Below are 27,781 nucleotides of genomic sequence, written 5' to 3'. Positions count from 1 at the left end.
GCGACCTTTCTCCTCACTGCTCGAGCGCGATCGTCTTTCTTTTCGTATCCTGTTCTTGTTCCATCTACCCTACGAAAAATTTCTACCTTTCTCCCCCCCCTCGTATTATAATGCTGATGATCGAATCGCACCTAGGTCTTTTCTCTGGTTGAGAGCTCCTTGGTGGTATCCTGAAATAGGGCTTGCTCCGTCGCTGGTTTCTTGATTCTTGCTGGATACGCACTTTTATTGCGGGAGAGCCCTCTTGCTCTTCCTCTCTGGGTACTGGCGGCAGCCGCAGCTGGAAGTATTTCTGTGCATACTCTTAGGGTTCGCGCTGTTGGTGGGATATAGTCATGGAGTATGGCCCTTCCGATAGCAGCGGTGAGTTTGTTTACGCCATATTGTCGTTCATTTAGCCCTTTTTGAAATTATTGTTTCTCTGGCGTTGAAAAAATGTGTTTGATGTATTTTGTATAAATAATTGCCCCAATTGTTTTGTGTTGATTTTTGATGAAGTGGAATTCTGAAATTTTAGGGTTTAGGGATTGGTTTGTTATTTCTAGGTTTTGCTTCTTTTGGTTTCTCTTAGTTTTCTGGCTGATAACTGCTAAAAAAATTACTGCTTTACAATGATTTGGAGATTCTTCTTGTAAGTTGGAATATTGATTTTGAATTGCCTTTTACATGTGCGGCAAGTCAGTTGTTTAATTGGGCTGATAGACTGGTCTGGTATTCTGAGATTATCGCTGGACCAGAAACAATCTTACATTATTGTAGATTGATATATGAAAGCTAGATTGCAAGAGTTTCTTTATCTTCTTGTTTATATCACAAGTAGCATCCTTAGTCTGTTAAATGGAGGAGTATCTTACCATTAAAGTTTGTGCAGGCAGGAAAAAAATTAATTTGTAGCCAACTTTTTTCATATATGACATGCAACACAAGAAATGGAAGCTAGCAAAGCATTTTTTGCGAAGAACATAGGAAATGTGGTTAAGTATAGATTTCTTTTGAATGCGTTGTGCATGGATGTAAAAGGATTATAGGATGGTAGACAGAGATAAAGAGATTGCTTGGGAGAGAGACGTTGATGATGTTTCTATTGATTAATAGTTGTAATTCCCAATCAGTACTTACCACCTACCAATTGCCTCATTCACTTATACTTCAAACCACCAACTGGTCCCATCAACCACCTCATTTTATTGGCCAAATAATTCATTTTTGAGCCTATAAAAGGCTTAGATTAGGAAGGGCTTTAAAGGGGAGAGCTTACTGATAGGAGAGTAAGAGGTTCCTCTAGTTTGGGTGATTGATTCTAATGTATTGGTTGAGTGAATCCTTGCTTATTTCATGTTATTTATTTTTTCAAAGTAATGAAGTCCCACTTTCTTTTACTTTTAATTGTACTTCATTTTTATGGGATACATCAAATTGGTTTTAGAGTGGATCTCAAGGTCTCAACCTAAGTTTTTTCTTAAGCATGAGTCAACCAAGATGGTGGAGTTACTTCACAAATATCATACTTAGGGTTGAGTTTTATAATTTTATCATTGTATGGCAGAGTTATGAAGTGTCAATTGATTATTAATTATACTTGCACCCACCATTTACAACCAACCAACCACCTCTTTTATTTTACTTCGGACCACCAACTACCCAACAATAACAAACATTAAGCCTTTACCTTACTATGTAGGGTCAGCTACATGAATCCTTTTTCTCCATTGTATTAAGAGTCAAATTCTCATTTAAATCTAATTAAAAAGGTCATTTCTAATATTTTCTAACCAAGTTTTTTTAGGTTTACCTCTAACTTTCTTAAAATAAGCCAAATCTAATACATCTGCTCTCCTAACCGGGTCATTAGAAGGCTAATGTTTTATGTGACCAAACTATCTAAGACAACTCTTTCTAATCTTATTTGCCAGTGGAGCTACTCCAACCTTTTCACGTATATACTCGTTTGACATTTTGTCTATAAGAGTGAATCCACTCATCCACCTGAGCATCCTCATCTTGGCAACACTTAGCTTAATTTTATGCTTTTCTTTTAATGGCCACCAACTACCCAAATGAACTATTTCATTTAATTGGCCAAAGTTTATTTTAAGCCCATAAATGCTTTGATATGGAAAGATTTTGGTGTAGAGAGCTTATGGATGAGAGAGTGAGCGATTTATACTATTGGGGTGAGTGGAACCCCAATATAATGTATGATGAGTTCCTATTGGGGAAGTAATTCTTGGATGGTTATGGATGCTTTAGTACACAGTTTTGGATGAGTGAATCCTTACCCATTTTATGTAAATTCATAGAAATGAAATACCTCTTTTTATCTACTTTTAATAATTTTTTGTTTGTATCAGCTACATTATCTGTTGAGTGTAGAGGTTTAGAGTGGAAATAATGAGTATGACATATTTTTAATCAAGGAGTGAAGAATATTTATGATAAATGCCAATAGATTCCTTGAGGATTTTTAAATAAGAACTAATAAATTTGATTAACGATTTCACGAAAATAAAAGTAGTTGGATCATAGACTTGTTTGAAATTGAGCAATAAGGTGTAACTTGGTGCTTTTTGGCAAAATTTGTGATGAGGCATACAATTCATGGAGGCCTTGATGAGACATATGCTTCAACATAGCTGAGACATGCCTCTACACAATAAGAGGCATATTACTCTAATCCGAGGGTTAGATTGATTTAGGAAAAAAGTTTATAAATGGAATATATTCTTAAACCCTATTGTATTATTTAACTATATCAAAACTCCATTTAAACCTCTAAAAGATTTTGGTCCCTCCTTTGACTATTACCATATCCTTTTTGCACGCTCTCACTTGAATTCACCTCCTCCTAAATCGCACGCAACTGACAATCATTTTTGCGGTGTTTTCATCTTCACCATTGCCTCTTTGCCGACCTACCCTCCACCCTATTACCCTCCCTCAACCACTTCTCTTCTCATCGATAACAATAGCCATTTTTTTTCTATCTTAAACTTTGAAATTTTTTCTTTAGAGTTTCCTTTTTTTTAACGTATGCATTTTATAACATCTTTTTTTGAATTGTAATTTTCAATCTATGGTTTTTAAAGATGGTTAGAGGTCAAGAGAAAAACTCAAATGGAAAGTAGAAAACATATTGTAAGGGATGTGTGGGGTGAGAAGCCAAACCTATTTGAAGTAAAATGATTGTGGTAAAGTTGTTAAATGTTGTTTAACTACAATTAAATAACTTTTTTTTTATTATCATTAGAAGTATGCAGTGTGGCAAAGTGCATGATGCTAGGGGTGTCAAAGTGAGTTGACCTGTTGAGTTTGGGTCAAATATGAAGTTGACTGATTTGAGCCCAATCAACTTGTTTAATAAACAATTCAAAAATGTGGACCCAAACCCGAACTACTAGCACCCCTGATGACCTAAACACGCCCTAATAAGTTGTTCTGATATAAAAAAATTGAAACATTTTAACTACAAAATTTAGGTTAATTGATGAAAAGGAAGAAGAGTATATCAACAAGAAAAATAGTTTGAAGAGAAAATAACTAAATGGATTACTCTCGGGTAAAAAATGGGTCACTATTGGGTTGGCTGGTCAAATCAAATTTGTATTTTTTTAGGTCGAATTTGTGTTAGGTTATCAATTTGGGTCATTTATTGACACCCCACTTGAGCAGGTGGAAGAGGAGAATCTATTCAATGATTCGACCTAAAAAAATTGTGGTGAGCTTGTGGCAAAGTTTCTTTGCCTTCTTTGCAACAAATGTTAAATGGAAGTGTAAACCTCCATTGGATTAAATTTAGAGATTATGGTGGTGAGCTTATTGGCAAAGTTTCTTTGCCTTCAATGTTAAATGGAAGTGTAAAAGGATCTATGGATCAATATATGATGAATGTGGAGGATGAAAAGGATGATGGTGTAAAGGTAGCATGTCAAATATCTCCTTAGAATGTAAGAGAGGCATGTATGTGTGTTTTTGTGCACATTTAGAAAATGCTTCTATGAAATTAAATTCCATTTAATATGGCAACTTGACCGTTTTATATCAATATTATTTGTTCTATGGATTTTTATGGTTAAGGCCTTAAACCTCCGTCCATGTTTTAGATTTGGGGTTGGATATTGAAGGATGAATTGAATAGCTTTGAGAAAGTTATTTACGAGATTAAAATAACTTGGACATAAATTGGAGTCACAATCATGTTTGATTGTTGGTTGATACTAAAAATAGAGCTTTATCAATGATCTAGCTAACAAATTCTATGATAATATTTTTTTAAGTCAGTTGAAGTATCAAACAGGTAATAGATTCTGAGTATATTTTTTTATGGGGTTATAAAGGAGATTGGAGAGCAATTACATGTCCAATTTGTTACTATTAATGCTCGTGTTTATATGGATGGTTGAATTAAGTTGGAGAAGAGAAAGCATATGAATTTGACTTAATCGTTGACACATTGATTGACTTAAAATTTGAAAAAACTTGGAGAGCCACGACAACACAAGAATTATTTGACCAAAAGCCAAGACGATTTACAAGTCCTTTACAATTATAGTTGGTTTTGGCTTTGATGAAGAATTTTGTTAAGAAAGATCTCTTATGACTTGCAACTATCATATTTGCTATGACATACTTGACTCTACAAAAATCATTGAAGCAAGGTCATCTTTGAAGGTTATGTTCACTTACACATTATGGTTAAGTGTGACTTATGATACTACAACAACAGCAATTCCCTTGGTTCATGCTTTAAGAATGGCTAATGCGGATAAAATAGTCAATGATGGGTTACATTTATGATGTGATAGATGAGACAAATGAGTTGATAGTACAACATTTAGGAGAAGATGAGTTCACCTACGAAGAAACTTGGGAAATAATTGACGAGAAGCTGGAGCTTCATTGATATTTGCATGCCACATCATATTATCTTAATCCTTAAGTATCAATATGTTGAGAACAAGATAACTAATTCTTAAGTATCAATATGGATAGATTGATAGTTTCCTCATATTGAGAGGGTAACGTTTGATCATCAACTTGTATCCTTTGGAAATAAAGAATGATTCTTTGGATTATTACACATTAAAAATATAATAGCAAAATATTGTTTAGTTTTTTAATATTTATTAGTTAAATCCCACCAAATATGTTTATTATATTAATTGTATTTTTTTAAAATTTTTTGGATATTGGATTAAATTTGGAGATGACACTATAGATCTATAATGATTGGTTATTAAAATATTGGATCTTGCAAGCTCCTTATCATGGTGTAAGCAAAATTTTAGCGCATTTATCCATGTTCGTACCAAAAGGATAAATTATTTGACTACCTTAAGGATGAGCTCACTAATTTATATTATATATAACTTGAGAGATTAAGGGATAAACATTTGAAGAAGACAGCTTTGAGGATGATGAGAATTCATTAGTTTGTAATGGTGTATTGTTAAATAATGAATTATGTGGAGTATGATAATGATTTCTCCATCGGAATTATAACAGGAAGATATTAATGTTTACTTCTTTGATGGAGGAAGGAGCAAGGCTAACAGGTCTAACACAAGTGAAAAGGAAACTAACATAAAATATTACCAAAAAAAATTATGCAATTGATGTTTTAGCCCTTAATATAGTCATTGTTTCAAATTTTAAGTATTATTCATATTATTTTTATTGATTATGAAGGATGAGATGGTTGTAATCAAAGATGAGGAGTAAGATTTAGAGGATGTTGGTGCAATTGAGGATGAAGGGGGAGAGATAATAATTCATTATAATGATGATTCTGATGAAGATCGACTAAGAGATGAGAGTGGGGTAGACTTTTGAATTTGTAGATTATAACCTTAGGGGATTAGACTACTAATTATTGTTTTAGCAATGAGAGAGATTTATTATGATGAATTTTCTTTGACTTCTTAAGATCTCACTTTGATGTCAATATAATACTTACATCATTTTTTTAAATTTGATATTTTAATTCCAATATAAGCCTCAAAATACCTTGAAGCTTATGCCTTGTCTCATGGACAAAAAATGCCTCAAAACACAATTGCCTAATTTCAAACATTGGATCATAGAGATGGCCTATTATCATGAAATATAACACCCTTAAGTTTGTAATAAATTTATTCAATGATTTAGGTAGTCAGTATTGTATATGCAGGATAATTTAAGCTTTTATTTGGATTTCCATAGTAATAAATTGTCTTAAATTCGTTGATATTCAATATTTCCATAAGTTTTTTTTATCCTTTAAAAACATTATATATGCACTCAAATAACTCTGAGACAATTACAAAATTAATATGTTCACTCCCTTGTAGAGTAGGACACTAAAGAACCTTATGAGGGTTAAGCCAAGAGATTGTTGAAGTTTAGGTTTAATTCAGGTCACATTATTTTTTGTATTCAAAGTTGGATTTATATGTATATTTTTAGTTTCAAATACAATTTCAGCTGAAAATTTTAGTTTTTGTTTAGGCTCATGTGCGACCATTTCTAATGTAGATTAGAAGTATTGTTCACGTTTGGGTATTGCTTGCAGGTTTATTATTTTCAGATAGAGTTTAAAGTTAGTAAATGTGTATATTCAAATGTTACTTAAGGTGCAAGCTCTGATATAAAATTAACTGCATAATTGCATATGTTGATCTTTCTTCTAAATGTTAGTCTTTATGTTAGTAATAGGTTGATTATCTTTTAAATCTTCAATTTGAGCCATTTATTGATCAAGGGGTGGGCTCTAGCTGGATATGTGTTTAGGCTTATTTTTAAATGGAAGTCACAGTTCACTTGCAGATAGAGATTCATGTGTTACTTAAGGTGCATACTCAGAAAGTCAGATACAATATACTTTATCATGCATATGTCATTTTTCTTTCAAAATAAATCTTTATTACTAGTAATAGGTTTATTATTTTAAAAAACTTCAATTTGACCCATTCCTAGAGTATGGAGATCTAATAAAGTTTGCCAAAGGGGATTGGTTTATAGCTCAGTATATATGTAAAATAAATTTCAGTTGGACATGTGTTAATGCTAGCTTATTAGTACATTCATTAACTATTGTGGATTTTATGTAGGTTTTATCTTGTTAGTAATATATATAAAATTATTCTTATTAGGAGGGTTTTTCACTATCTGTAATCTTTATAGCTTTTTTTATAAGCTTCATCTGGAATTTTACGGGAACAGTTTATCATCTGAGGCTTATTATGAGATTTAATTCCAGTTAAATTGAATTTTAGCATCGCAGACCATGCTTCTTTGGACAAACAATAATTATAAAGTAATTCTTTTAAGCCTATCAAAGCAAGAAGTTATTTCCAATTTATTTATTCTAAGATTCTTTACTTGTCCAATTAAAAGCCATGATAGTTGTTGAAATATATTTGTGTTTATAGACATTTTGTATTTCAGTCCAAGTACTGATAAAATGATTTTTTTACAGTTAATAGCACTTTTAAATTTCTTTTGAACCAGTAATTAGGTGCTTCAAATTTTATTTTAAAAATTATATGACAATATAGTTTACAATTTTTGCCAATTTAAAAGGTTTTCTAAGTAATTTGATTGTGATATTGCATTCAAATACATTTCTTAAATCAATAGAGAATATTAGAGTATTATTCATCATCATGATATTTTTATAAATTTTGATAATTTATAGTTTTGGCTTCTTGATGATATGTAAGATGTTGAGCATGTGCTTCTACTTCAATGTTTTGTTTAACTGGCTATATAATTAATCTTATGGATTTTACAACGTGGATAATATCATCAATTTTACAATTAATTTTTTTATTATTTTTTTAATATCAACAATTCTTTAAAGGTATTCATAGGCATGATGATATGCTAATGCCAACAATAAAAAATGTCATGAATATATCAACTAATTAATAAAGACGTTTATGCATGAAATCTAACAACATAATCTAAATGCAATTCACATATATTATTTATTGGTTAAAGGATCAAATAAGTGGCACAAATCAATAATAATGTGCCACTTTCATTCCTTGGATTTCTTAAAATTGAATATAATGTTTATATATAAGTTTATATAGCATATGGAATAAATAAAGGTAATATCAACAACATTTCATCAAATCTTTTAAGAGGTTTGTCAATCAAAATTAGAACTGTATCACTTTAAGAGAATAATTATATCTCAAGAATAATTTTATCCCCGATAACATTGATCTAAAGTAGAAGAACCCTACAATGCTAAAGGTTAATAGGGAAGCTTTTGAATGAACACTAAACTCATAATTTTTTTAGTTTCCTAAACATGGATTTATAATATAGATTTGCAATGTATTAAATGAATTATACTCAACTAGATCTAGCAAACGCAAGCATTAACATAGAGCACAGTTGAACTAGTGTTTCATGAGGCGGCTTCTTCAATTGTGTTGATATTTTCTTTCTGTTTGCTTTAGAATATTGAGTATGAGGAGTTTTTTATCTTAAGATGTAGATCTCTAAATCTAAGAGCAATGATGCAGATCTAGATCTAGGAGTTCGAGTGCTTTTGGTGGTGTGCAGCTTGCGAAGCCTTTTTGTGTGACTATATTTTTCATTCAGTTACTTAAATTCTCTTTTTTGTGATCTAGAAGGATCTCCAACATATTTTAGTAGGTTTTCATGAACTCTCCCGCTTCAAGTTGAATCAATCAGGCTAATGATTTATGATTGGCTGATACCCTTTGACTTAAAAGAAATCAATCCAAACAATCCTAAGTTTTGATGCACCAGCTGTTGACATGAAGAATTTTAGACTGAAGAAATCAATCCAAACAGCCCAAGTTTTTTGCCCTAAAAAATGGATGTATAATAAGAGTATCATTCAAATATTTTGCATACATCCAAGTGAAAATTATTCATTTAAAAAATAGGAGTTTTGTCTCTAAACATTTAAGAAATTTTGTAGCTTTTTTGTTATATAAATTTGGTTTCCTTAAATTATGGAAGTTAGAACCCCAATTAATGCCTATATTAGGGCTAGTTCTTTGATTTTTGGGATAAGATCAATTTCTAAGCATTATTTTCTATTTAGATCAGGTTTGATTTGTATCTAGCTATCCTTTGTCCTTATTTTATAAAATAGGGATTTTTGAATCTATTTTGTGGATAGTTTTATTTGGATTGAATAACAATTGTAAATTTTTTTTTCCTTCAATCTTTCTTTTTTTTTAGTTCTTTCAATTGCCCATAATTCCTTCAAAATCTGCACCACGACAATTCAATAAGCAGATTCCACCCCGTCCCATTGCAGTATGATTTTCAGCTCTTGGATTTTTTTTTTCAAAACTGTACAATTTCTATCCTAATATAAAAAAATAGGAATAAATGAAATTATTCGTTGCTTTAATTGAAAATTGGTTAGAAATCAAATGTGCTAGCAAGGAGAGATTAAACGGGATAAAAAGAACTATATGGGAAGGAAAATAGAAGAATTTCCAATCCAAGTTTTAGCTTCACAAATCACAATTATTAAATCCTCTTCAATTCCATTCAATGTTTTAAGATTGGTTCTTTAAGGTATTGTTTCTTTTTTAATTGTGTGAACCTTATTTTTTTTTTGCCTTTGAGGGTTTTTTTCCTAAATCTTAGGCCACTTGGTTGGAATGCCCAAAAGATTGTGGCAATTTTGTCAAGCTTTGGGTTTTTGGGTTGGGAAGTCTATTCTTCAAACTCAATTAGTGGTAAGAAATTGATACATGGATTGACATGGAAGGATTTATACATTAATCTTATCCAATGAAGAAACCAAATTATTTTTTTAATTTCCTAACAATACGTGATTGATAACCAGTGGTACTATGCCACATACTAGTTTAGTTTTAAATTTCTTAGGGATAATAAACTTGGGTTTGCATTGATATTCCTCATTTAAGTTCCTTATACTTTAGGTCCTAGAAATCTCATGACCATTTGGTTTTGAACCATGACATAAGTATGAGAAGCTCATCCCTTTTTTTGTTAAGGTTGATAATCATGAATATTATTGGTGGATTTACTTGATATGTAGGTGATAATTTTTTGTTCTCCTCTCTGTTTAGTGTGTCCAGAATTAGGGGTGCAAACGAGTCGAGTCGAGCTCGAGTTAGGGGATGTTCGAATCAAGCTCGCCTACCAAATATCAAGCTCGAGCTCGAGCTCAAACTCGAGTCGAGCTCAAAAGACGAGCTAACTCGAGTCGAGCTCAAAAGATGAGCTTGAACTCGTCTCACGTCCAGCGGCTCGTCGAGCTCCGTTTCGAGCTCCGTCGTCGAGCTCGCATGTTCGAAACATTTGCACTTTCTCCCTAATTGCAACCAATTTCTCTTCCTCGTCGTTTTTGTCTCCGATTGTTCATCTTCCATGCTCTTGTCGCTTATCGCCATCAACCGTTGGCTTAGGCCTGAGGTCTCTTTCTCCCTCCCATCCCGTTCCTCTTGATTTCTATAGATCTGCGAGCAGCTGTTTTCACGTTTTTACTATCTTTTTCTTTTCCTATTCTTCGTTTTACGGATCTAGTTTTGTCAATATTTCAACTTCATTACTTGATGTTCAAGAAATCGTCTTTATTTTCCTTGCTGATCTGAGTTTCAATGATTTACGAATCTAGGTTTATCCGCTCTTTGCTGCAGTCGTGGTGATCTGCGGCTTCCAACTTGTTTGAAACATTTGCATCAATCCTGAAGTGAGGTATATATTGTCAACTAATATCCCGAGCGTCGTCGTTGTCCCGACTCTCGAGCATCGTCCTCGTCTTGAGCTCTTTCGTTGTCCCGATTATCATTGTCATCGTCCTCCTCGTCCCTAGCTCTGCCTTTGATTTCTTTTACTCCGATAACTGAATGGAAAATGTTTCGGCGAGCGGCTCGGCAAGCTCACGAGTTGAGCAGAAGTTTGTTCGAGCTCGAGCTCGATAAGCCGTTGAGTTTGAAATTGTGTTTGAGCTCGACTCGTGAGCTCGATAAGCTCGACTCATCGAGCCCATTAACGAATCGAGGCTACACCCCTAGCCAGTATGACAAGAGTCCTCTTGTCCTCTTGTTTGGTAGCTTTTTCTTAGGACTTAATTTCCACTTATCTTCTTTTGAATGATCCTTTATCTGACAATTGTTTTAGTCGGGCTTCCCACTTAGCCTTCTGTCACTTACTAGTGGCTCATTCTTTTGTCAGTATTTTGAGAGAATAACTTACATCTTTGATTACTTTTCTTCTATTGCTATAACTTTTGAACTAGCTTCGATATTGGATTAAATTGGGAATAATTTCAATTCCCACTTGAACCATCACGATATTGTGTTAAAACCTTTATTAAAGTGCTTCTTTTCACATGACAATAGTTATGAAAAGGCATGTCACTGGAACGATTTAGTGTACGCATGAACTGATTGGTTGTATCCTTGCTGTAGTTGCTACCATTGGATCCATCTTTCTTCTTCATTTCTGATAAGATATAATTGAGCCTTCAGAAGTCTCTTTAATTGTTGCCATGTCATGTATGCCAGTTAAAGTTTTGTGACTGTGTTCTACCATATCAATGCATGTGATGACATCTTGAGTTGAATGAAGGGTATCCTCTAGGTCATAGTTTAATTACAAAAAGAAAATAAGGTTTCTAAGTTGTCTATTCTATTGTCTAACTTATTAGTACCTACCGTGTTATCGAAGACAGGCAATTCCAACTTGGCATTCACCTTGAAGGGAGGTGGTTGTTGAATTAGGAGTTGGTCTTCATTTGTGGATGGATCTTCCTTTTCATCATACATCTCTGCAGGTAATTGAGGGTTCCCAACACAATCAGTTGAATGATTTCCTTAATTCCTTTGATCTATTAATGCCCAGATCTGAACTAATTGTTTCATCATAGTTTCCAATGCTTTTTTGTGTTTAGCCATTATAGTATTAGTTTCTTTTACGAAATTTCTTTTCCCGTATGTAGTGACTGGTTCCTCTTCCCTTATAGATTGTGAATTACTTATGGTCAGTTTTACCCATTCCAAGTCACTCTTAGCTTGGTATCTATAGTCTTTGATTCCATAATTTAATCCAGCATTCTCCTTGGATAGGATTGGTATCCAAGTCCTTTTGGATTCCCTCAGCATTTTAACGTGCAGGGGTGTGCACTTGTTTATCTCTCATTAAGGTTCAGAGATAGGCTTCTCAACCCAACTACCTATGGCTAATAAGATTTCATAATATTGCGTATGATACTTTGGGTATTCATACCGATTGAATCTTGTAGGGCTTAGGGAAGAGGACTTAGGCAATAAAACTAGGTTCAGCCAACGAGTTGAAAAATAAATTGTTGTTGGAAGGGGAGAGTCGTTGCTTGTTGAATTGTGGTGGGGTAAATGTTGAATGAATTGTGACTATAGGAAGTGAAGTCTGATGACTAGATGATGGCTTCAGAAAAGAAGGATGCTCGTAGGAACTTAAAAAAAAAAAAGATTTTTGGGAAAAAAATTGGGAGTTTTTTTTCAATTCAAATCAAACTGTCCACAAAACTGATTCCGATAGAAATGTTGGAAATAACTCTTATCCGAATCAAACTAATAATCCTAGAATTTAGGCGTAAATTGTGGAAAGAAATTTTACAATTCAGAGGAAAGCGGAATTTCATGACCAAGAAAAAGGCTAACTTTTCTTAATATTTAGGGGTTAACTGCTATTTTTAAAGATTTGCCACCTGGATGCCGTAGATTTGAATAATATTCTTGACATACATTTTTTTTATGGACCCAAATTAGGTGTTTTATGGGCTGATTTATTCCATCTTAAATTCTTCAGGCTAACAATTGATGTATCAAAATTCATGTTCAACTGGAAGAGTGCTAGTCAATCATAGTTCTTTGGATGCTGATTTATCTTGGAATGGGAGATGTCTAGGAGATCTTCTAAAATATATTGGAGATTCTCACGGGTTACTATGTGAGATATTGGATGGCTTGCTTTATAGATGGATTGGTCAAAGTCACTTTTCATACTAATACCAGATATTTTATTGTGTTAGAGCACTAAATTGAACAGGTTGCGTGTAAACAAAATGTTCTAGGTTTCTAATCTGATGCAGATGAAACCACACTTTCAGGACTCAACGAGCTAGAATAAGGCCAGGTAAGGTAAGCATCATATGATTATACGCTGAAGTTTTTGGAGATATGATAGGTTACATAGACTAATAGTTACAAAATTTTAAGAAAAGCTGATACTAATCAGAAAGTATCAGATTATCTCTTTCTAAAGGTTGTGAGATGACTCTAAATATTTTCTCAAAATTCTATTAAGATTAGGATCCGTGACTCCCAAGAGTAGTGCAATAGGATAAAAACAAATACACCTAAGGGTAGATTGTGGAATAGGATATAAAGAAAATACACCTAAGAAAAGTTTGTATGATTAAATAAATTTATAACTTCTACAACTAATAACTAAAATAAATTTGGATCAGTTTATCATGTTGGACATGTGGAGCTTTGAAACATCCATCCTAGTTTTCCCACAAGTTTATACACATAGCTATAGGCAAGTCTCTTGTCTGCGTAACCCAAAGCTTGATGCTAGCTTTTCAGATTTGAATTTCTTATCTAGAACTCATTCTTAAGATCGCAATCTTTTGTTGCAAAGCTCTTGAAGAGAGAAATCCAACTTGCTGAATTTTATTTTTATGTTATTTGTTCCTTAATTGCAGCCAAAATCGAAATACCTCTCTAGGGGTAAAAAGACGAACATAATATTTATCTAATTTTCTGATTTCCTCATTTAATTTGGCCAGGTTTAATGAATTGTACTCAAGTTTAGGTTCAGATCTTCACTTTCTTCAAATGTGATGTATGGAGGATGATAATGAGATGGCGAGTGTTTTTAATTTCAACTAGAAATTAAAAGTATTTTAGAATGGCAGAATTTTAAAGTAGAAGAAAAATACAAAACTCATGGCTAGAAGTTCTTGAGAACAAGCAAAAGTTTTGATAGCATGCGCGGCAGAGCATTAATTATTGTGGTATGACTGAATAATTCACTTGGAGCTCGCTACCCGAAATGCTATTAGCTCTCCTTTGCCTTATGAACTATATGCTTTAGAACGCTCCTTCACTAAGTAGTCATCAACAAGTGTTCCAAAATCTAACACTTGATGCGAATCTTTTTTCTTTATTTCTGGTAAGTGCAATACTAGATTATGCAGATAATATATTTTTAATTGTATGGAATATGTTATGTATGAAAAAAATTTGGGTCAGGTGGTTCAACCAAATTTTGATTAAAATGGGTTTTGAATTTTATTTTCTCTGAGATACATGCAATGCATGGAATTAATCAAAATTTGTATTGCAGTTATCTCAAAAATAAATTCTAAGTTTATCCTGATAAAAAAAATGGTTAGGATTTTTCTACAATCACAACAACATCAAGCCTTTATCCCACTACGTGGGGTCGGCTACATGAATCATTTTTCTTCATTGTGTTTGATTAAGAGTCAAATTATCATTTAGATCTAATAAAGAAAGGTTATTTCTAATATTTTCTAACCAAGTCTTTTTAGGTCTACCTCTACCTTTATTAACATAGGTTAAATCTAATATATCTACTATTCTAACAGGGTCATCGGAAGACTGCCGTTTTTTGTAACCAAACCATCTAAGGCGACTCTCTCTCTAATCTTATATGCCACTGGAGCAACTCCAACCTTTTTACGTATATGCTCATTTTGTATCCTGTCTCTAAGAGTAAATTCACTCATCCACCTAAGCATCCTCATCTCAATAACACTTAACTTAATATTATGTTTCTCTTTTAATGACCAACATTCTGCGCCATAAGGCATTGTAGGTCTAGCCACCACCTTATAGAATTTTCCCTTAAGTTTGAGTGATACTTTTCTATCACACAACAAGCCCGATGCATTCCTCCACTTCATCCATCCAACTTGAATTCTACTAATAATTTCACCATCACTTTGAACAATAAACCCAAGATATCTAAAATGTGTACTCTTATTAATGACTTGATTGCTCAAAGTTACAAACCCTCCACTAGATCTATTACTACTAAAATTATGCTTCATGTATTCGGTTTTAGATTCTACTCAAACGAAAACATTTAGACTCTAAGGTTGAACTTCATAATTCAAGTTTACCTTCAACTCTCTCTTTAGTCTTATCAACAAGAAGAATATCATCAGCAAAAAGCATACACCAGGGAACATCCTCTTGCAAATCTCTAGTAAGAACATCCATGACTAAAGCAAAAATATATGGGCTTAAGGTTGATCCTTGATCTAATCCAACTGAAATTGGAAAATACTTGATGCAGGACTTAAATGTCTAAGCGATATTAGAAAAGAATCTTGCACAATTTAATTTAGAGAGCTATTAACTAAAATACTTGTAGTGATTAAATGATGAAATAAAATAAGAAAGCGATGAGACTAGCTTAGGCCAAGTCACACAATTAGAAGTTAGGATCACAAAATAATCAATGATTCAAAACATAGCATACATGAAAGATTTCGAACATGAAATCCTTAAGTTAACAATGAGACTAGTCAATATGAAAAATAGATCCCTAAATCAACTCTCTAAATTACTAGGCTTAGCGGAGAGATTGGACACGATCTTAATGAATCAATTAAAGGCACAATTGAGAGCCATTACGAAGATAGAAGATTTTGATGAAGAGTTTACCCAAAGGAAAAGGATGCGAGGCTCCGGTGTAGGCGTTTTGGGTGTCAATAATGAGTGGATAGCAACATGAATCTTTTGGGTGTTTTTGGGCTGATTCTGAAAGGTGGCAGCAAGCTAAGTTATGCTGGGAACTTTGGACAGCAACCAGGAGTGTTCTGGACAGCAATCCTGCTGGTCTAGGGAGTCTTGAACTGCAGTTATGATCCGGAAAAACTTCTGGGCAGCGAACAACTTCTCTCCGGCGAGCTGGACAGCAATCTCTATTACTGAACTTCCCTGGACAGCAGACTCCAGGTTGGTTGGGCTTACTTTGGGAGGGAAAATCGTAGAGAATTAAAGGTCGGTTTTGGAGGGAATGGGGCAAGGGGTTTAATTTCAGATTTAGAATTTGAAATAGAAAGGAATCAAATTCAAATTGCTGAATTTTATTTCAGCCAATGGGGAAAAGATGATTGGAGAATTGGGGGTTAATTTGCGGAGCATTAATGGACTTATTAATTAGATGAGAGAGAGGAAGAGGGGCCGGCCAAAGAGGGAGGGGAAAGAGGGTGTTCAGGTTTAATGAATGTGGGGTAGGGCTTAGGGAAAGGAATTAAAGCTTGCCTTATTTGGAATCTTAAATTAGGAAGAATTAATTTAAATCAAATCCAATTAGAAATTTAATTGGACATAATTTAATTAACTTTCCTAAAATAGTAATTAGAAAACAAATTCAAATTTAAATTTGTTTGAATTTGAATTCAAATTTGTTACCAAATGAAGAAGGCTAAAATAGGAAGGGAATTGAATGCTAGAGGAAATTTGTGGAGCCAATGGAAGATGGAGGTGGCCGGCGGCTAAGAAGAGTGGGTAGGGTTGATGTTGGCCGGCGGTTTGGAGGGAAAGATGGGTTGGGGCCGGTGGCTTGTAGGGTGGAGATGGGGGTTGGTCGGCCTAGGGTTGAAGTGGTGGTGGGGTTCGGCTGAGAGGGGGAGGAGGGGTTATGGCCGGCGGTTTAGGGGAAAGGGAGGGGAAGGATATGATGAAAAGGAAGATCACGAACCTAGACGCTTCCTGCGGTTGGTGGGTATTGCGATGTCCTTACCTAGGGACTTCAATCCTCAAGAACTCTCAAGCTCTCCCCAAAACACACAAGCGCATAAATTTTCATTTAATCATTCTTTAGCCTCCAAGAAGAAGGAGGTGGCCTTTAAATAATCTCATTACAATGAAAGAAAATAAAAGACCAACTTTTCCTAGGGTTTACACATAACTAGGCCCTCAAATGAGAGTAAAAATGTAAAATGCAATAATAACTCATAACACAATAAACTAATACAAATAATTCTAATACAATGAAGATAGAAAATAAAGCGGCGCAATCGTGGTCGTAGATCAACGGCCACGCCTCTAGTAGATCCTCCAAGGTCGAATGTCCTTATCAATACTTGGTCTAACCACCTTGTGTTTGAACACAAGTAATAACTCCAGTATACATATCCCTAATGACTTGAATATAAAGATTACTAATTCCTTTCTTTTTTTAAAACTCTCCATAGCACTTCTTTTAGAACTTTATCATATACTTTCTCTAAATCAATAAATATCATATGAAGATCTTCATTTTTCTCTCTATACTTCTCCATCAAACCTCTCAATAAATGTATGACTTCCATAGTGTACACCTATCCGACATGAATCCAAATTGATTTGGAGAAACATTATTATCATGTTGTAACTTATGCTCCATAGCTCTCTCCCATAGTTTTAAAGTATGACACATCAACTTAATTCCTCTATAATTTGCACAAGCTTGTGCAGTTGTGCATCACATTTATTCCTAAAGATAGGAATCAACACACTCATTCTTCACACATCTGGCATCTTTTTAGACTTCAAAATAATAATAAAAAGTTAAGTTAAGAAATTCCTCATCTCCTAAGCATTTCCACACCTCTATTTGAATATCATCAGGTCCAACAGTTTTCCTACACTTTAATTTCTTTAAAACTTTCTTAACTTTAGTTTTAGTTATACACGGATAAAAACAAAAAATTTTATTTTTCATTTAGAGTGTTAAGGTCACGAAAGTCAATTGTATTTTTACAATCTTCATTGAATAACTTAGCAAAATATCTCATCCACCTTTGTTGAATATCCCATTCTAAAAAATATATTTTTTAACCTTCATTCTTAATACACTTCACTTGAACTAAATCCTTACTACTATCTTTTTATTTGACTAGCTTATACATATATCTTTTGCCTTTTTTAGTAATTAATATATTATATAAATCATTAAAAGATAAAATATTTGCATCACAAATTGTTTTCTTATGCTCCTTACGGGCAAAACATTATATATTTCCCAATTTTCAAAATTTTTACATCCAAATCAATTTTATAACAAATCTTCTTATTTTTTATTTTTTCTTACATATTTTAATTTCACCACCATCTATTTTAGCATTGCATACAAGTATTGATGCAGCGGCCGTTGCACACTTCTCACTGTATTTAGGCCATACAATGTATTTAGGCCATACAATGTATTTAGGCCATACAATGCATGGCTTCTAGGGAAAACCCTAGCATTAACACAATGTATTAAAATATTAATGTCATGATTATTTAACAAGTTTTATGCTGGCTATCGACTACCTAACACAACCCTCTACTTTTTACATCCAGGACTTAGGACTTGGCAATTTTAGTTTTATGGTCAGGATTTTTTTTTTGAGCCAAATTTTTTCCATTATGTGAATCAACATCTTTGAACAAGATGTGAAGATAATTTTAGTCTTAGGCATTCTTATCTAGAACCATGCACTAAGAGAATGCATGTGTTAAAAGATGGATGCTTTTAATGAAGAATAAAATATCTATAACATAGATGGTAGAATGATAGGATATTTTTGTACCCGTCCATTTTATGGGAATGCATCTTTATTGAAATGAACTGTATGGAGTATTCAAACTAGTTTTTACTAGAATTTTACAAACAGGAGTAAAATACCAAGTTTTTTGGCTATGTCTCGGGAATATGCAAAAGAATACATTTTTGTGATGCATCCCTTATATACTTCTAAATTTATTAGACATTATAACAATGGATCAGCTGCTTAAAAGCAAGAATTTTCAATATACGCTTTGCCTTGTGGCTGAAGTTTTAGCTAACAGTCGTTACTGACATATGTCATTACTTTCATGCACGTTGCTTGTAATGTGCTGTGCTTATAACACTATTGTATCCATTGGTTGCAGATGAAGGTAGATGTGTTGTTTGACCCAATTGGTACTTTCATTTCACAAGCGTTGACTTGCATGCTAATACTTATTTTTTGTACATCTTGTTGTTTTTTTATTATAATGCCATCAAACCTACCTGCAGGAACTGATGATGATCTTCCACCGTCACATCAAAATAGAAATGCAAGAGGTGGACTTGTTTCTCGGAATGGCAGACCTGTTGTTGGAGGTCATGCATACCCAAGAGTTCAAAATGATATGGAGAGACAAATTCACCAACTCGAGCAAGAAGCATATAGTTCAGTTCTAAGGGCATTTAAGGCTCAATCTGATGCGATCACTTGGGTATTTTCCATTTTCGAACAGTAATATATATATATATATCAATTATCTTGATTTCCATTATAGTTTTCTTCTTTTAAAATTGTGGTTATTTTTTTTCTGCAGGAGAAGGAAGGTCTCATTACTGAACTACGAAAAGAACTGAGATTATCAGATGATGAACATAGAGATTTGTTGAGCAGGGTTAACGCTGATGAAATTATTCGGGGAATAAGGTCTGAAAATGATCAAAGAACACTATTTTTGAGCATTTCTGCTCTCTCTGAGTGTTTGTAATTTTTAACAAATTTATTAGGGAGTGGAGACAGTCAGGTGGACTTCAATCTGGCTTCCTTAGTAATGTTCAACCCAATCATGATATTATACCTAGTCCCTCTGTCTCAGCTTCACGCAAGAGGCAGAAGACTTCTCAAATAATACCTCCCCTACCTCTAGGTGTACCATCTCCTTCATTGCACTCCCAGCCAATTGGTGTTCCAATGCAGTCATCTTCAGCAGCAAAAAGAGGAGCTCCTGGAGTAAGAGGAAAGAAACCTAAATTGGTAATGAGAACCCTCATAAATGAATTAGTTTTTCTTGGTTTGTGTGTATGACTTTCCAATTTTCTTGTGATCTAATTCTTTCACACATTTTTGCTCCTCACTCTGCAGGGACAAGCATTGCCTGCTGGATATACGCCTACTGGTCCAAGTGGGAGGGGTCAAACTGTAAACAGGAGTTTGGGCGCTATCACAACTGCTCATTCAGTTGAAGCTGCACAGTATGATCCATTAATTGGGCGAAAAGTTATGACAAGGTGGCCTGATGATAATAATTTCTATGAGGCTGTTATAAGTGATTATGATGCAATGAAGGTGTGTTTGATTGTTTAGTGTGGATTTTAAATAGTTGATGCGTACTTAAACTAATAATTAATAAGTTTTTTTTTTCAGGGTCTTCATCTTTTGACTTATGATATAAACACACCAAATGAGACATGGGAATGGGTGAATCTTGAAGAGGTGACGATAAACTTTATGCCAAAAGTTTTTTAAGTACTTCAATGGATTGGTGTTTATTTCTTGTGCTGTCATGGGTATGGTATGCTTCATAATCATTTCTAAATTGCTGTGAGAAAATTGCAAGCTAGCTCCGTGGATTGTTTTTTTCATTGGGATGTAAGCATGCTTGAGCATTGTATATGCTACCAAAATTTGTTATGTGGATTTTAAATACATTTAAAATGTAGTGGTATTTAAAACTTGGTTGAGCAACTATAAAATTTTGAGCCTATCTTATCTGGGAGTTGAGTTTCTGTTGGACTGAAGAAAAAATTTTGTCTTAATTCCTACTTTAAAATTGTGAAACTAAGATGAGAAGCTCCGGAGGAAGAATGCACCTGAACTAATATTGTCTCACCATTTATTCGCTTTTCCCTTTATTCTTTTTTTGTTTGGGACTAGACTGAAGAGTTTTTTTCTTGCATATTTGGCCCACAGTATATAGAAAGGCTAGTATGCAAAAAAAGCCTCTTTCATCTCCTCTTTTAGCTGTAGTCATCCTAACTTGATAAATTAAGACACTATTTGGCATTTAAGCATAGCGTTCCACTCAATGTTTAAAATTGCGTATTCGGGTATTGAGACATTTTTCATTCGGGAGGCAAGGTGTAAGCCTCAAGGCGTTTTGAGGCGTAAGCCTTAAAATCAAAAGATTGCGTAAACATAAAATGATAATTTTTTTATATACTAATGAGTGAATAATATAAAACATAAAAAAGCATAAGATATGAAGGAAAATCAAAATATCCCAATAATAAGACAACATGAAATATAGTTCAACTCAAAATTCTATCTTTCCCAAATCCCAGTATTCTTTTCTTTAACATATAATTCAAAATTTCAAAAATAAATAGCAATGACATATCACATAAGAACTCATAAGTCATCATCCCTATCATAACTAAGGGGTTCTTCATTTGAATCATCATCATGAGAAACTGCTCTCTCCCCTTCCTCTCATATAGAGTCCAATGTCGGGCATTTACTTCAAGATTTATGTAAGTTTTAATATATATAGCGTGAGGCGTAAGCCTCATGCCAGTGAGGTGAGGCGGGCCTCAACCAAGTTGAGTCGCAAGCCTCATAAAAAAAACTTGAGGCGTAAGCATCGAGGCGTTTTTTACTGGAATTGCGCAAAGGCGGTCCTCAAGGCGAGCCTCATATTGCGCAATTTTAAACCATGATTCCACTTGCTTTTCTGTAGTGTTCTTCATACCATTTTTTAATTATGTTTATTTCATAAACAAGCATCAAATAATATGGGATGTAGGCTATCTACCTTTGCATGTTGGATATTGAATAACTTATATATTGTTTTGCTAGGAATTGATGGTAGATATAAACGGTGACATTAGATTTTTGAAGTTAATTCTAGGAGAATGTTCCAAAAACTAATTATATATGAAAAGTGGAATCATCATTAAATTAATTTAGTCTTCTAATTATCTTTTTCTCCGGGCATTTGTAAGAGGAAGATGAGATTAGAGAGAGTCGCCTTAGATGGTTTGGTCACATAAAATGGCGGTCTTCTGATGACCCGGTTATGAGAGTAGATGTGTTAGATTTGGCTTATTTTAAGAAAGGTTGAGGTAGACGTTAAAAAAACTTGGTTAGAACTTATTATAAATGACTTTTTTTTATTAGATTTAAATGGTTTTTTTTAATTATTTAGATTTAAATGATAATTTGACTCTTAACATTGACTTAATGGAGAAAAATGATTTATGTAGCTGAGCCCATGTAGTGGGATAAAGGCTAGATGTTGTTATTGTATTTGCAAGAGGATGTACTTTGATGTATGCTTTTTGATGATGATATTCTTTTTGTTGATAAGATTAGAGAGGGAATTAAAGGAAATTTTGAATTATGGAGGCCAGCTTCATAGTCTAAAGATTTTCATATGAATAGATCTAAAACCAAATACATGGTGTATAATTTTAGTAGTAATAGATCAAATGATGGGATTGTGATATTGGGTGATCAAGTCATTAGAAAGAGTGCACGTTTTAGATATCTCGGGTCTATTGTTCAAAGCAATGATGAAATAGATAGGGGTATTATTCGTAGAATTTAAGTTGGATGGTTGAAGTGGAGGAATGCATCGGGCTGTTGTGTGATAGAAAAGAAGCACTCAAACTTAAGAGAAAATTTTATAAGAGAAGCATAAAATCAAGTTAAGTGTTGCAGAGGTGAGGATGCTCATGTGGATGAGTGGTTTTACACTTAGAGATAGAATACAAAACAAGGTATACGTGAAAAGCTTGGAGTATCTCCAATGGAAAATTAGATTAGAGAGAGTTGTCTTAGATGGTTTGGTCACATAAAATGTCAGCCTTCCGATCACCCAGTTAGGAGAGCAGATATATTAAATCCAGCCTATGTTAAGAAAGGTAGAGGTCGACCTAAAAAGGCGTGGTTAGAAAATATTAGAAATAACTTTTTTTATTTGATTTAAATAAGAATTTGATTCTTAATAGGGCACTAAAGAGAAAGGGGATTTATGTAGCCAACCCCCCCCCACCCCACGTAGTGGGATAAAGCGTTGATGTTATTGGTGTTCTAATTATCTTGTTTATTATATTCATTTAATCACCTACCAATATTATTACTAAAAATGTTATTAAATGTTCAAGGGGAATGATTGGATGGCAATGTACTATCTAAAAATTGAAATTATATTGTTTTGATAGGTGCTAGCTTTATATGGATATAGGTTGAAGGACAAGTGGTAATGGCTTTTAGTGTGACTCCTTGTGTTGTTTATTGTTCTATATAATTTTCTGTAACTTGGTCTTCCCAGCCTGCATGTTGGTTTAGTCTAGCCATGTTTGTGGGCATCTTTGAGGCTTGTTCTTAATGAGGCTTAACTTAATATAAGTTTAGGTTAGCCCAATTTTGGTGCATAATCTTGTGCTATACGTGTAGTTTTGCTATCTCATTAGTAAAGCTCAATCGTAGGATGGTCTCTTGGATCACTTTTGCCATTGCTAGATACAAATTTGTAAAACTCAATCCTTAATGCCCATATGAGGCATGAATGTACCTCTAAGGATCAAAGGGTTGGTGCCCAACATTCCTAACATTCATGATCCTCGATTCCAGATTGTTCATGATCCTCGCATTTTTTTTCAAATTTAATCTTCTCAATGAGTAAAATAGAATTGGAAAAATTTATATGCATAGGGGGTTTCTGTGGTAGGTTAATTGCTTTTCCAATTTTACATTATTCATGATGGGGTGTAAATGCATATTCATATCATCATCATTAACTTTATCTAAATTATTTGTGACCAACTTTATAAATTCTCATTCTCCATTTATCCCTATTTAATCCTGCATGAAATTGTTTAATCTATTTTGTGCAATCATAAGCTTGTATCCAATCTAGCAAAATTTCTGCTTCTCTAAGGCATTTCTTTTCGTAGCTGATTGACAACTGAAAACAGTGAATTAGTTAGTGATGTTCCAACTAGATCTTAACCTCCAGTGACTATATGGATGGTCCGATCAAATTGTTCACCTCGTTTTGTTAGGCCTCTTAGCTCGTTATTTTGCTTTAGATTTTTATGGGATATGACTTTTGCTTATACTTGCTGATATGATTTGAAATTGTGACTTGATGCACTTAAACCTATATTGTGAACGCTTTTGAGTATTTATATTTAGTTGTTTATCCAAGCGAATTTGAGATTAGATGTTGTTGAAGAGCCTAGGATTAATAAAACATAGATAGTACATGACATGTGATTTACTTGTGTAAAATTGATAATAATTAGGTGACTTGTCAACATGCCCAATATTGCAAGGGATGTTGAGAATAACAAAATGCAGTAAAATTTTTAGATGTACTGTAAAGGTCATGACATGAATGAGAGTGGTTGGCAATTAAACAAATAACTTCAGATTAAAGTCTAAATAAATTTGCTTCATTTGTTTCTTTCTCTCTGTGTTGGTTTGTTTCAGTCTTCAGTTAATGAAATGATAAATATAATTTAATGTAAAATTGGATGGTTGTGGTTCACGGTTTTGAAGTGTTTTTCTGTAGCAGTATTCAGCCATTAATTCTGTGTATTTTGTCGATTCATTCAGTAATTCTATTTATGCTTGTTTGGAATTCAAACAATGGTATTTCATAAAATATTTCTTTGTTGTTTATTTTATGTTTACATAAATATTACATATTGAATAATAATTAAATAATTTTAATATTTCTTACATCTTCAGGGTTCAACCAGGATGTTCGTTTTAGTTTTCAGAACCTTGAGAGTAATAGAGTAAAATTTAATTATTTGATAATTTTAGATTAATTTAATTTATGTCAGGTGTGCATGTGTTATCAATTGGGGTCGCTTGGGTGATGTCCCACAGGTCAAACACATCCTCTTACTACGTTTATGGAATTTGCTTTGCCCCAACCCAAAGGGCTTCTTTGGCTAGCCCAAAACATCTAAAAAACATTAGTAAATAATATAGAGAAGTTGAAAAAAAAAAATGAACCACTATCAATGTTTAAAATTGCGTATTCGGGTATTGAGGTGTTTTTCATTCGTGAGGCGAGGCGTAAGCATCGAGGCGTTTTTTATTGGAATTGCGCAAAGGCGGGCCTCAAGGCGAGCCTCATATTGCGCAATTTTAAACCATGACCACTATAATATACAAAAAAATTTTAATCCATTTACCTAGATGAGAGCTAATTGTTTAGTAGTCATTTTCACCTTTATTTGAGTTGAACTGAAAATGTATATTATCGTGGTTCATACGAATTATGTTAGATTAATAAGAATTAATTAAAAAATATACCGCTATTTAAATATAAATTGATGATTAAAATTGTTGCAGATTTCAGCTGAAGATATCAGATGGGAAGGTGAAGATCCTTTCACTAACAGATCAGGTAGGGGTGGGATAGGGAGAGGCTTTAAGAAATCCCGAGGGGGTACCACTCCAGCTGCCGGTAGAGGAAGGGGCTTCCTAAAGAACCAACCCAGAAAGGATTTTCCTCCAACGCAAAATGGCGTGAAGAAAAAGAACTTGGATGAAATAGAGATACTTAATACCGAAACACTTATTAAGGAGGTTTGTCAGAACACATTTGATATTCTTCCGAAGAACTTTTTTTTTTTTTTGAAGGCACCAACATCTCTTTTATTTAACATGTCAAGCAGGTGGAGATGATTTTTGATGCAACTCATCTTGATCCTCTTGAGTTCGAGAAGGCAAAAAAAGTTCTGAAGGTAAACATTTTAACCCTTTTGAGGTTCTTTCTTCTATCATGGAAACATGAAATTTGGCTGCTCATATTTTCAGGAGCACGAGCAATCCCTTTTGGATGCAATTGCGAGGCTTGCTGATGCATCAGATGGTGAAAGTGGTAAATACGCATGAGCCACATTGCCTTGATCATTTTTCTACTGATTCTCCTCCATCTATATAAAGAAGGCATCTTAATCTGTCATATTTATAGTTTTCAATTGAATTCGAGGGACAAGCTGTACAAATCTGTTTGAATCTTGAAAAATTGAAACGGTCATCCTCTGGAGTTGCTTCAAAACATTACAAACCGTAAGAGGTTACTAAGCTATTATTCCTAATCAAAATTTACATAGCCGTTATGGGAGATACGCAGACGATCATCTTTATCGCACATAAATTCTCACATAGGATCTTTGCGTAGTGCAGATATTGGAACTTACTTCAACGCCGCTTATTTTTTTACTTATCTAATTCCTTTTTTGTTATTTTTTACAGTTCTAAACTCCCTTTTTGTATTTTTTTTTTATACATATTAATTCTGGCCATGATGCAGAAGATGATGATCATCATTTATCCAACGGGCAGTCAATGGACGTAGATAGGAACTGGAGGAACCAGCAGTTCAACGGAAATCAACCTAAAACAAACTATGAAAATGAAATGGCTGTGGTTGGCAGAGATAGTTTTGGTGGAGAGCGGATGATTGCTGAAGGATGAATTGATGATGAAGCTGTTATACACAATTTTTGGTTTGTGGAGATTATCTCCCTATTTATTATTCACAAATGGAAAGTAGCAGGTTCACCTTTGAATAGTTCGTTTAGAGGGTAAAAAAAAAAAATCTTTTAATATTTTTATTGAACTGTTCTTACTTCCAGCAGGATGCTGGTGATGCCTTTGCCTCTGTAAAATAATCTAATGAACATCCATTCCCCGACCCTGTAACTTCATGGTGGGTTGTGGGTTCCAGTTTTGGCATTACTAATTTTTTCACAACCTCTGTTTAGGGTTAAGAGCTTCAAAGATGTCAAAGAAGATGAAGTGAAAGGATATTTATCTCTCTTCCAAGGTTGTAACTTTTTTAATTTCTAATGAAGGTTTGTCCGCCGTGGAAAATGAGAAATATGGCGAGTACAGTTACCAATCTGCATCATTGGTAACTCGGCATACCTTTCATATATGGCTTTTGGATAAACTGCATTATCATATTGGCGGATTAAGGGTGTGCTTGGATTTTATTTTTTTTTTATTTGTTTTTGGGGTCAGTTTTATTGTATGGATTGTTGTAAAATTTTCGTTTAGTTCTTATTATTGTAGTTGTAATAAAGTCATTTGATATCTTATGGGAAACAATTGCATTTTTTATATAGTTGTTGTGTCCTGGAATATTTACGGCGGTAGAGAAATATATAGTTTAACGTCTTAGCATTCTATGAAGATTTAACACACAATCAGATAAGTGAGAGGGTGTGGCATTCATAAGAGACACCAGAATTTTTACGTGGAAAACCCTTGAAAGGGGGGTGGGGGAAATCATGGGGCCTGACCTTGTTTGATGAATCAACTCGTATTTGCAGTCGATTACAAATGAGGCCATTCTTATGGAGAAGGCCTTGGCTTGATGTTACAAATGTACGTCATATAGACCGCATCACATGATGGGAGTTACAATAATTAACATAGACATTTTTATTTGGTTGGAAGGGCCATTGTTGGTGATGGTGGTTGGAAGGATTGTAGTCGGTAAGAGACAGAGGTTAGAAAGATCGTTGTTTTGCGATGTAGGTTGGAAGGAACGTAGTCGGCAGTAGACCGGGGTTAGAAAGACCGTTGTTTGGTGATGGAGTTCGGAAGGACCATTGTAGGCGACGAAGGTCGGAAGGACCGTAGTCGGCAGGAGATCGAGGTCAGAAAGATTGTTGTCTGGTGATGGAGTTCGGAAGAACCGTAGTCAATAGGAGATCGCGGTCAGAAAGATCGTTGTCTGGTGATGGAGGTCGGATGGACCATAGTAGGCGATGAAGGTCGGAAGGACTGTAGTCGGCAGAAGACAGGGGTCAGAAAGATCGTTGTCCGGTGATGGAGCTCGGAAGTATTCTAGGAGAACTCTGGGCATCAAGTGGTGGCCTGGTGGAGCTCAAGGCCTGAAGTAGTGGTACGGCGGAAGTTTGGGCCTCAGGTGATGTTCTGGTGGAGCACAGGGCCTCAAGTGGTGGTCCGGCAAAGGCAAGG

The 27,781-nt window shown here is 34.2% G+C and overlaps 1 protein-coding gene across 3 annotated transcripts; it reads left to right on the top strand.

Moving 5' to 3' along the window:
* Positions 1-26,899, top strand: LOC110106454 (protein EMSY-LIKE 3). Of its 3 annotated transcripts, none has more exons than XM_028697416.1 (11): positions 1-363; positions 18,930-18,960; positions 19,057-19,259; positions 19,362-19,471; positions 19,552-19,798; positions 19,907-20,110; positions 20,189-20,257; positions 25,136-25,372; positions 25,462-25,530; positions 25,604-25,667; positions 26,106-26,899. In XM_028697416.1, exons 1-11 carry the CDS (start codon positions 343-345, stop codon positions 26,264-26,266), a joined length of 1,416 nt encoding a protein of 471 aa, XP_028553249.1. In that variant the 5' UTR covers positions 1-342; the 3' UTR covers positions 26,267-26,899. The 3 variants fall into 3 exon arrangements, with proteins under 3 accessions (XP_028553249.1, XP_028553248.1, XP_020692032.1); XM_028697415.1 differs by having other exon boundaries at positions 2-363; positions 26,103-26,672; XM_020836373.2 differs by lacking the exon at positions 18,930-18,960 and having other exon boundaries at positions 3-363; positions 26,103-26,672.
* Positions 26,900-27,781: the final 882 nt, after the last annotated feature.

This window comes from Dendrobium catenatum, unplaced genomic scaffold (genome assembly GCF_001605985.2).
Source record: "Dendrobium catenatum unplaced genomic scaffold, ASM160598v2 fragScaff_scaffold_925, whole genome shotgun sequence".
Taxonomy (NCBI): Eukaryota; Viridiplantae; Streptophyta; class Magnoliopsida; order Asparagales; family Orchidaceae; genus Dendrobium; species Dendrobium catenatum.
Note: the sequence above shows the minus strand (reverse complement) of the source record. Positions and strands in the feature narration are given on the sequence as shown.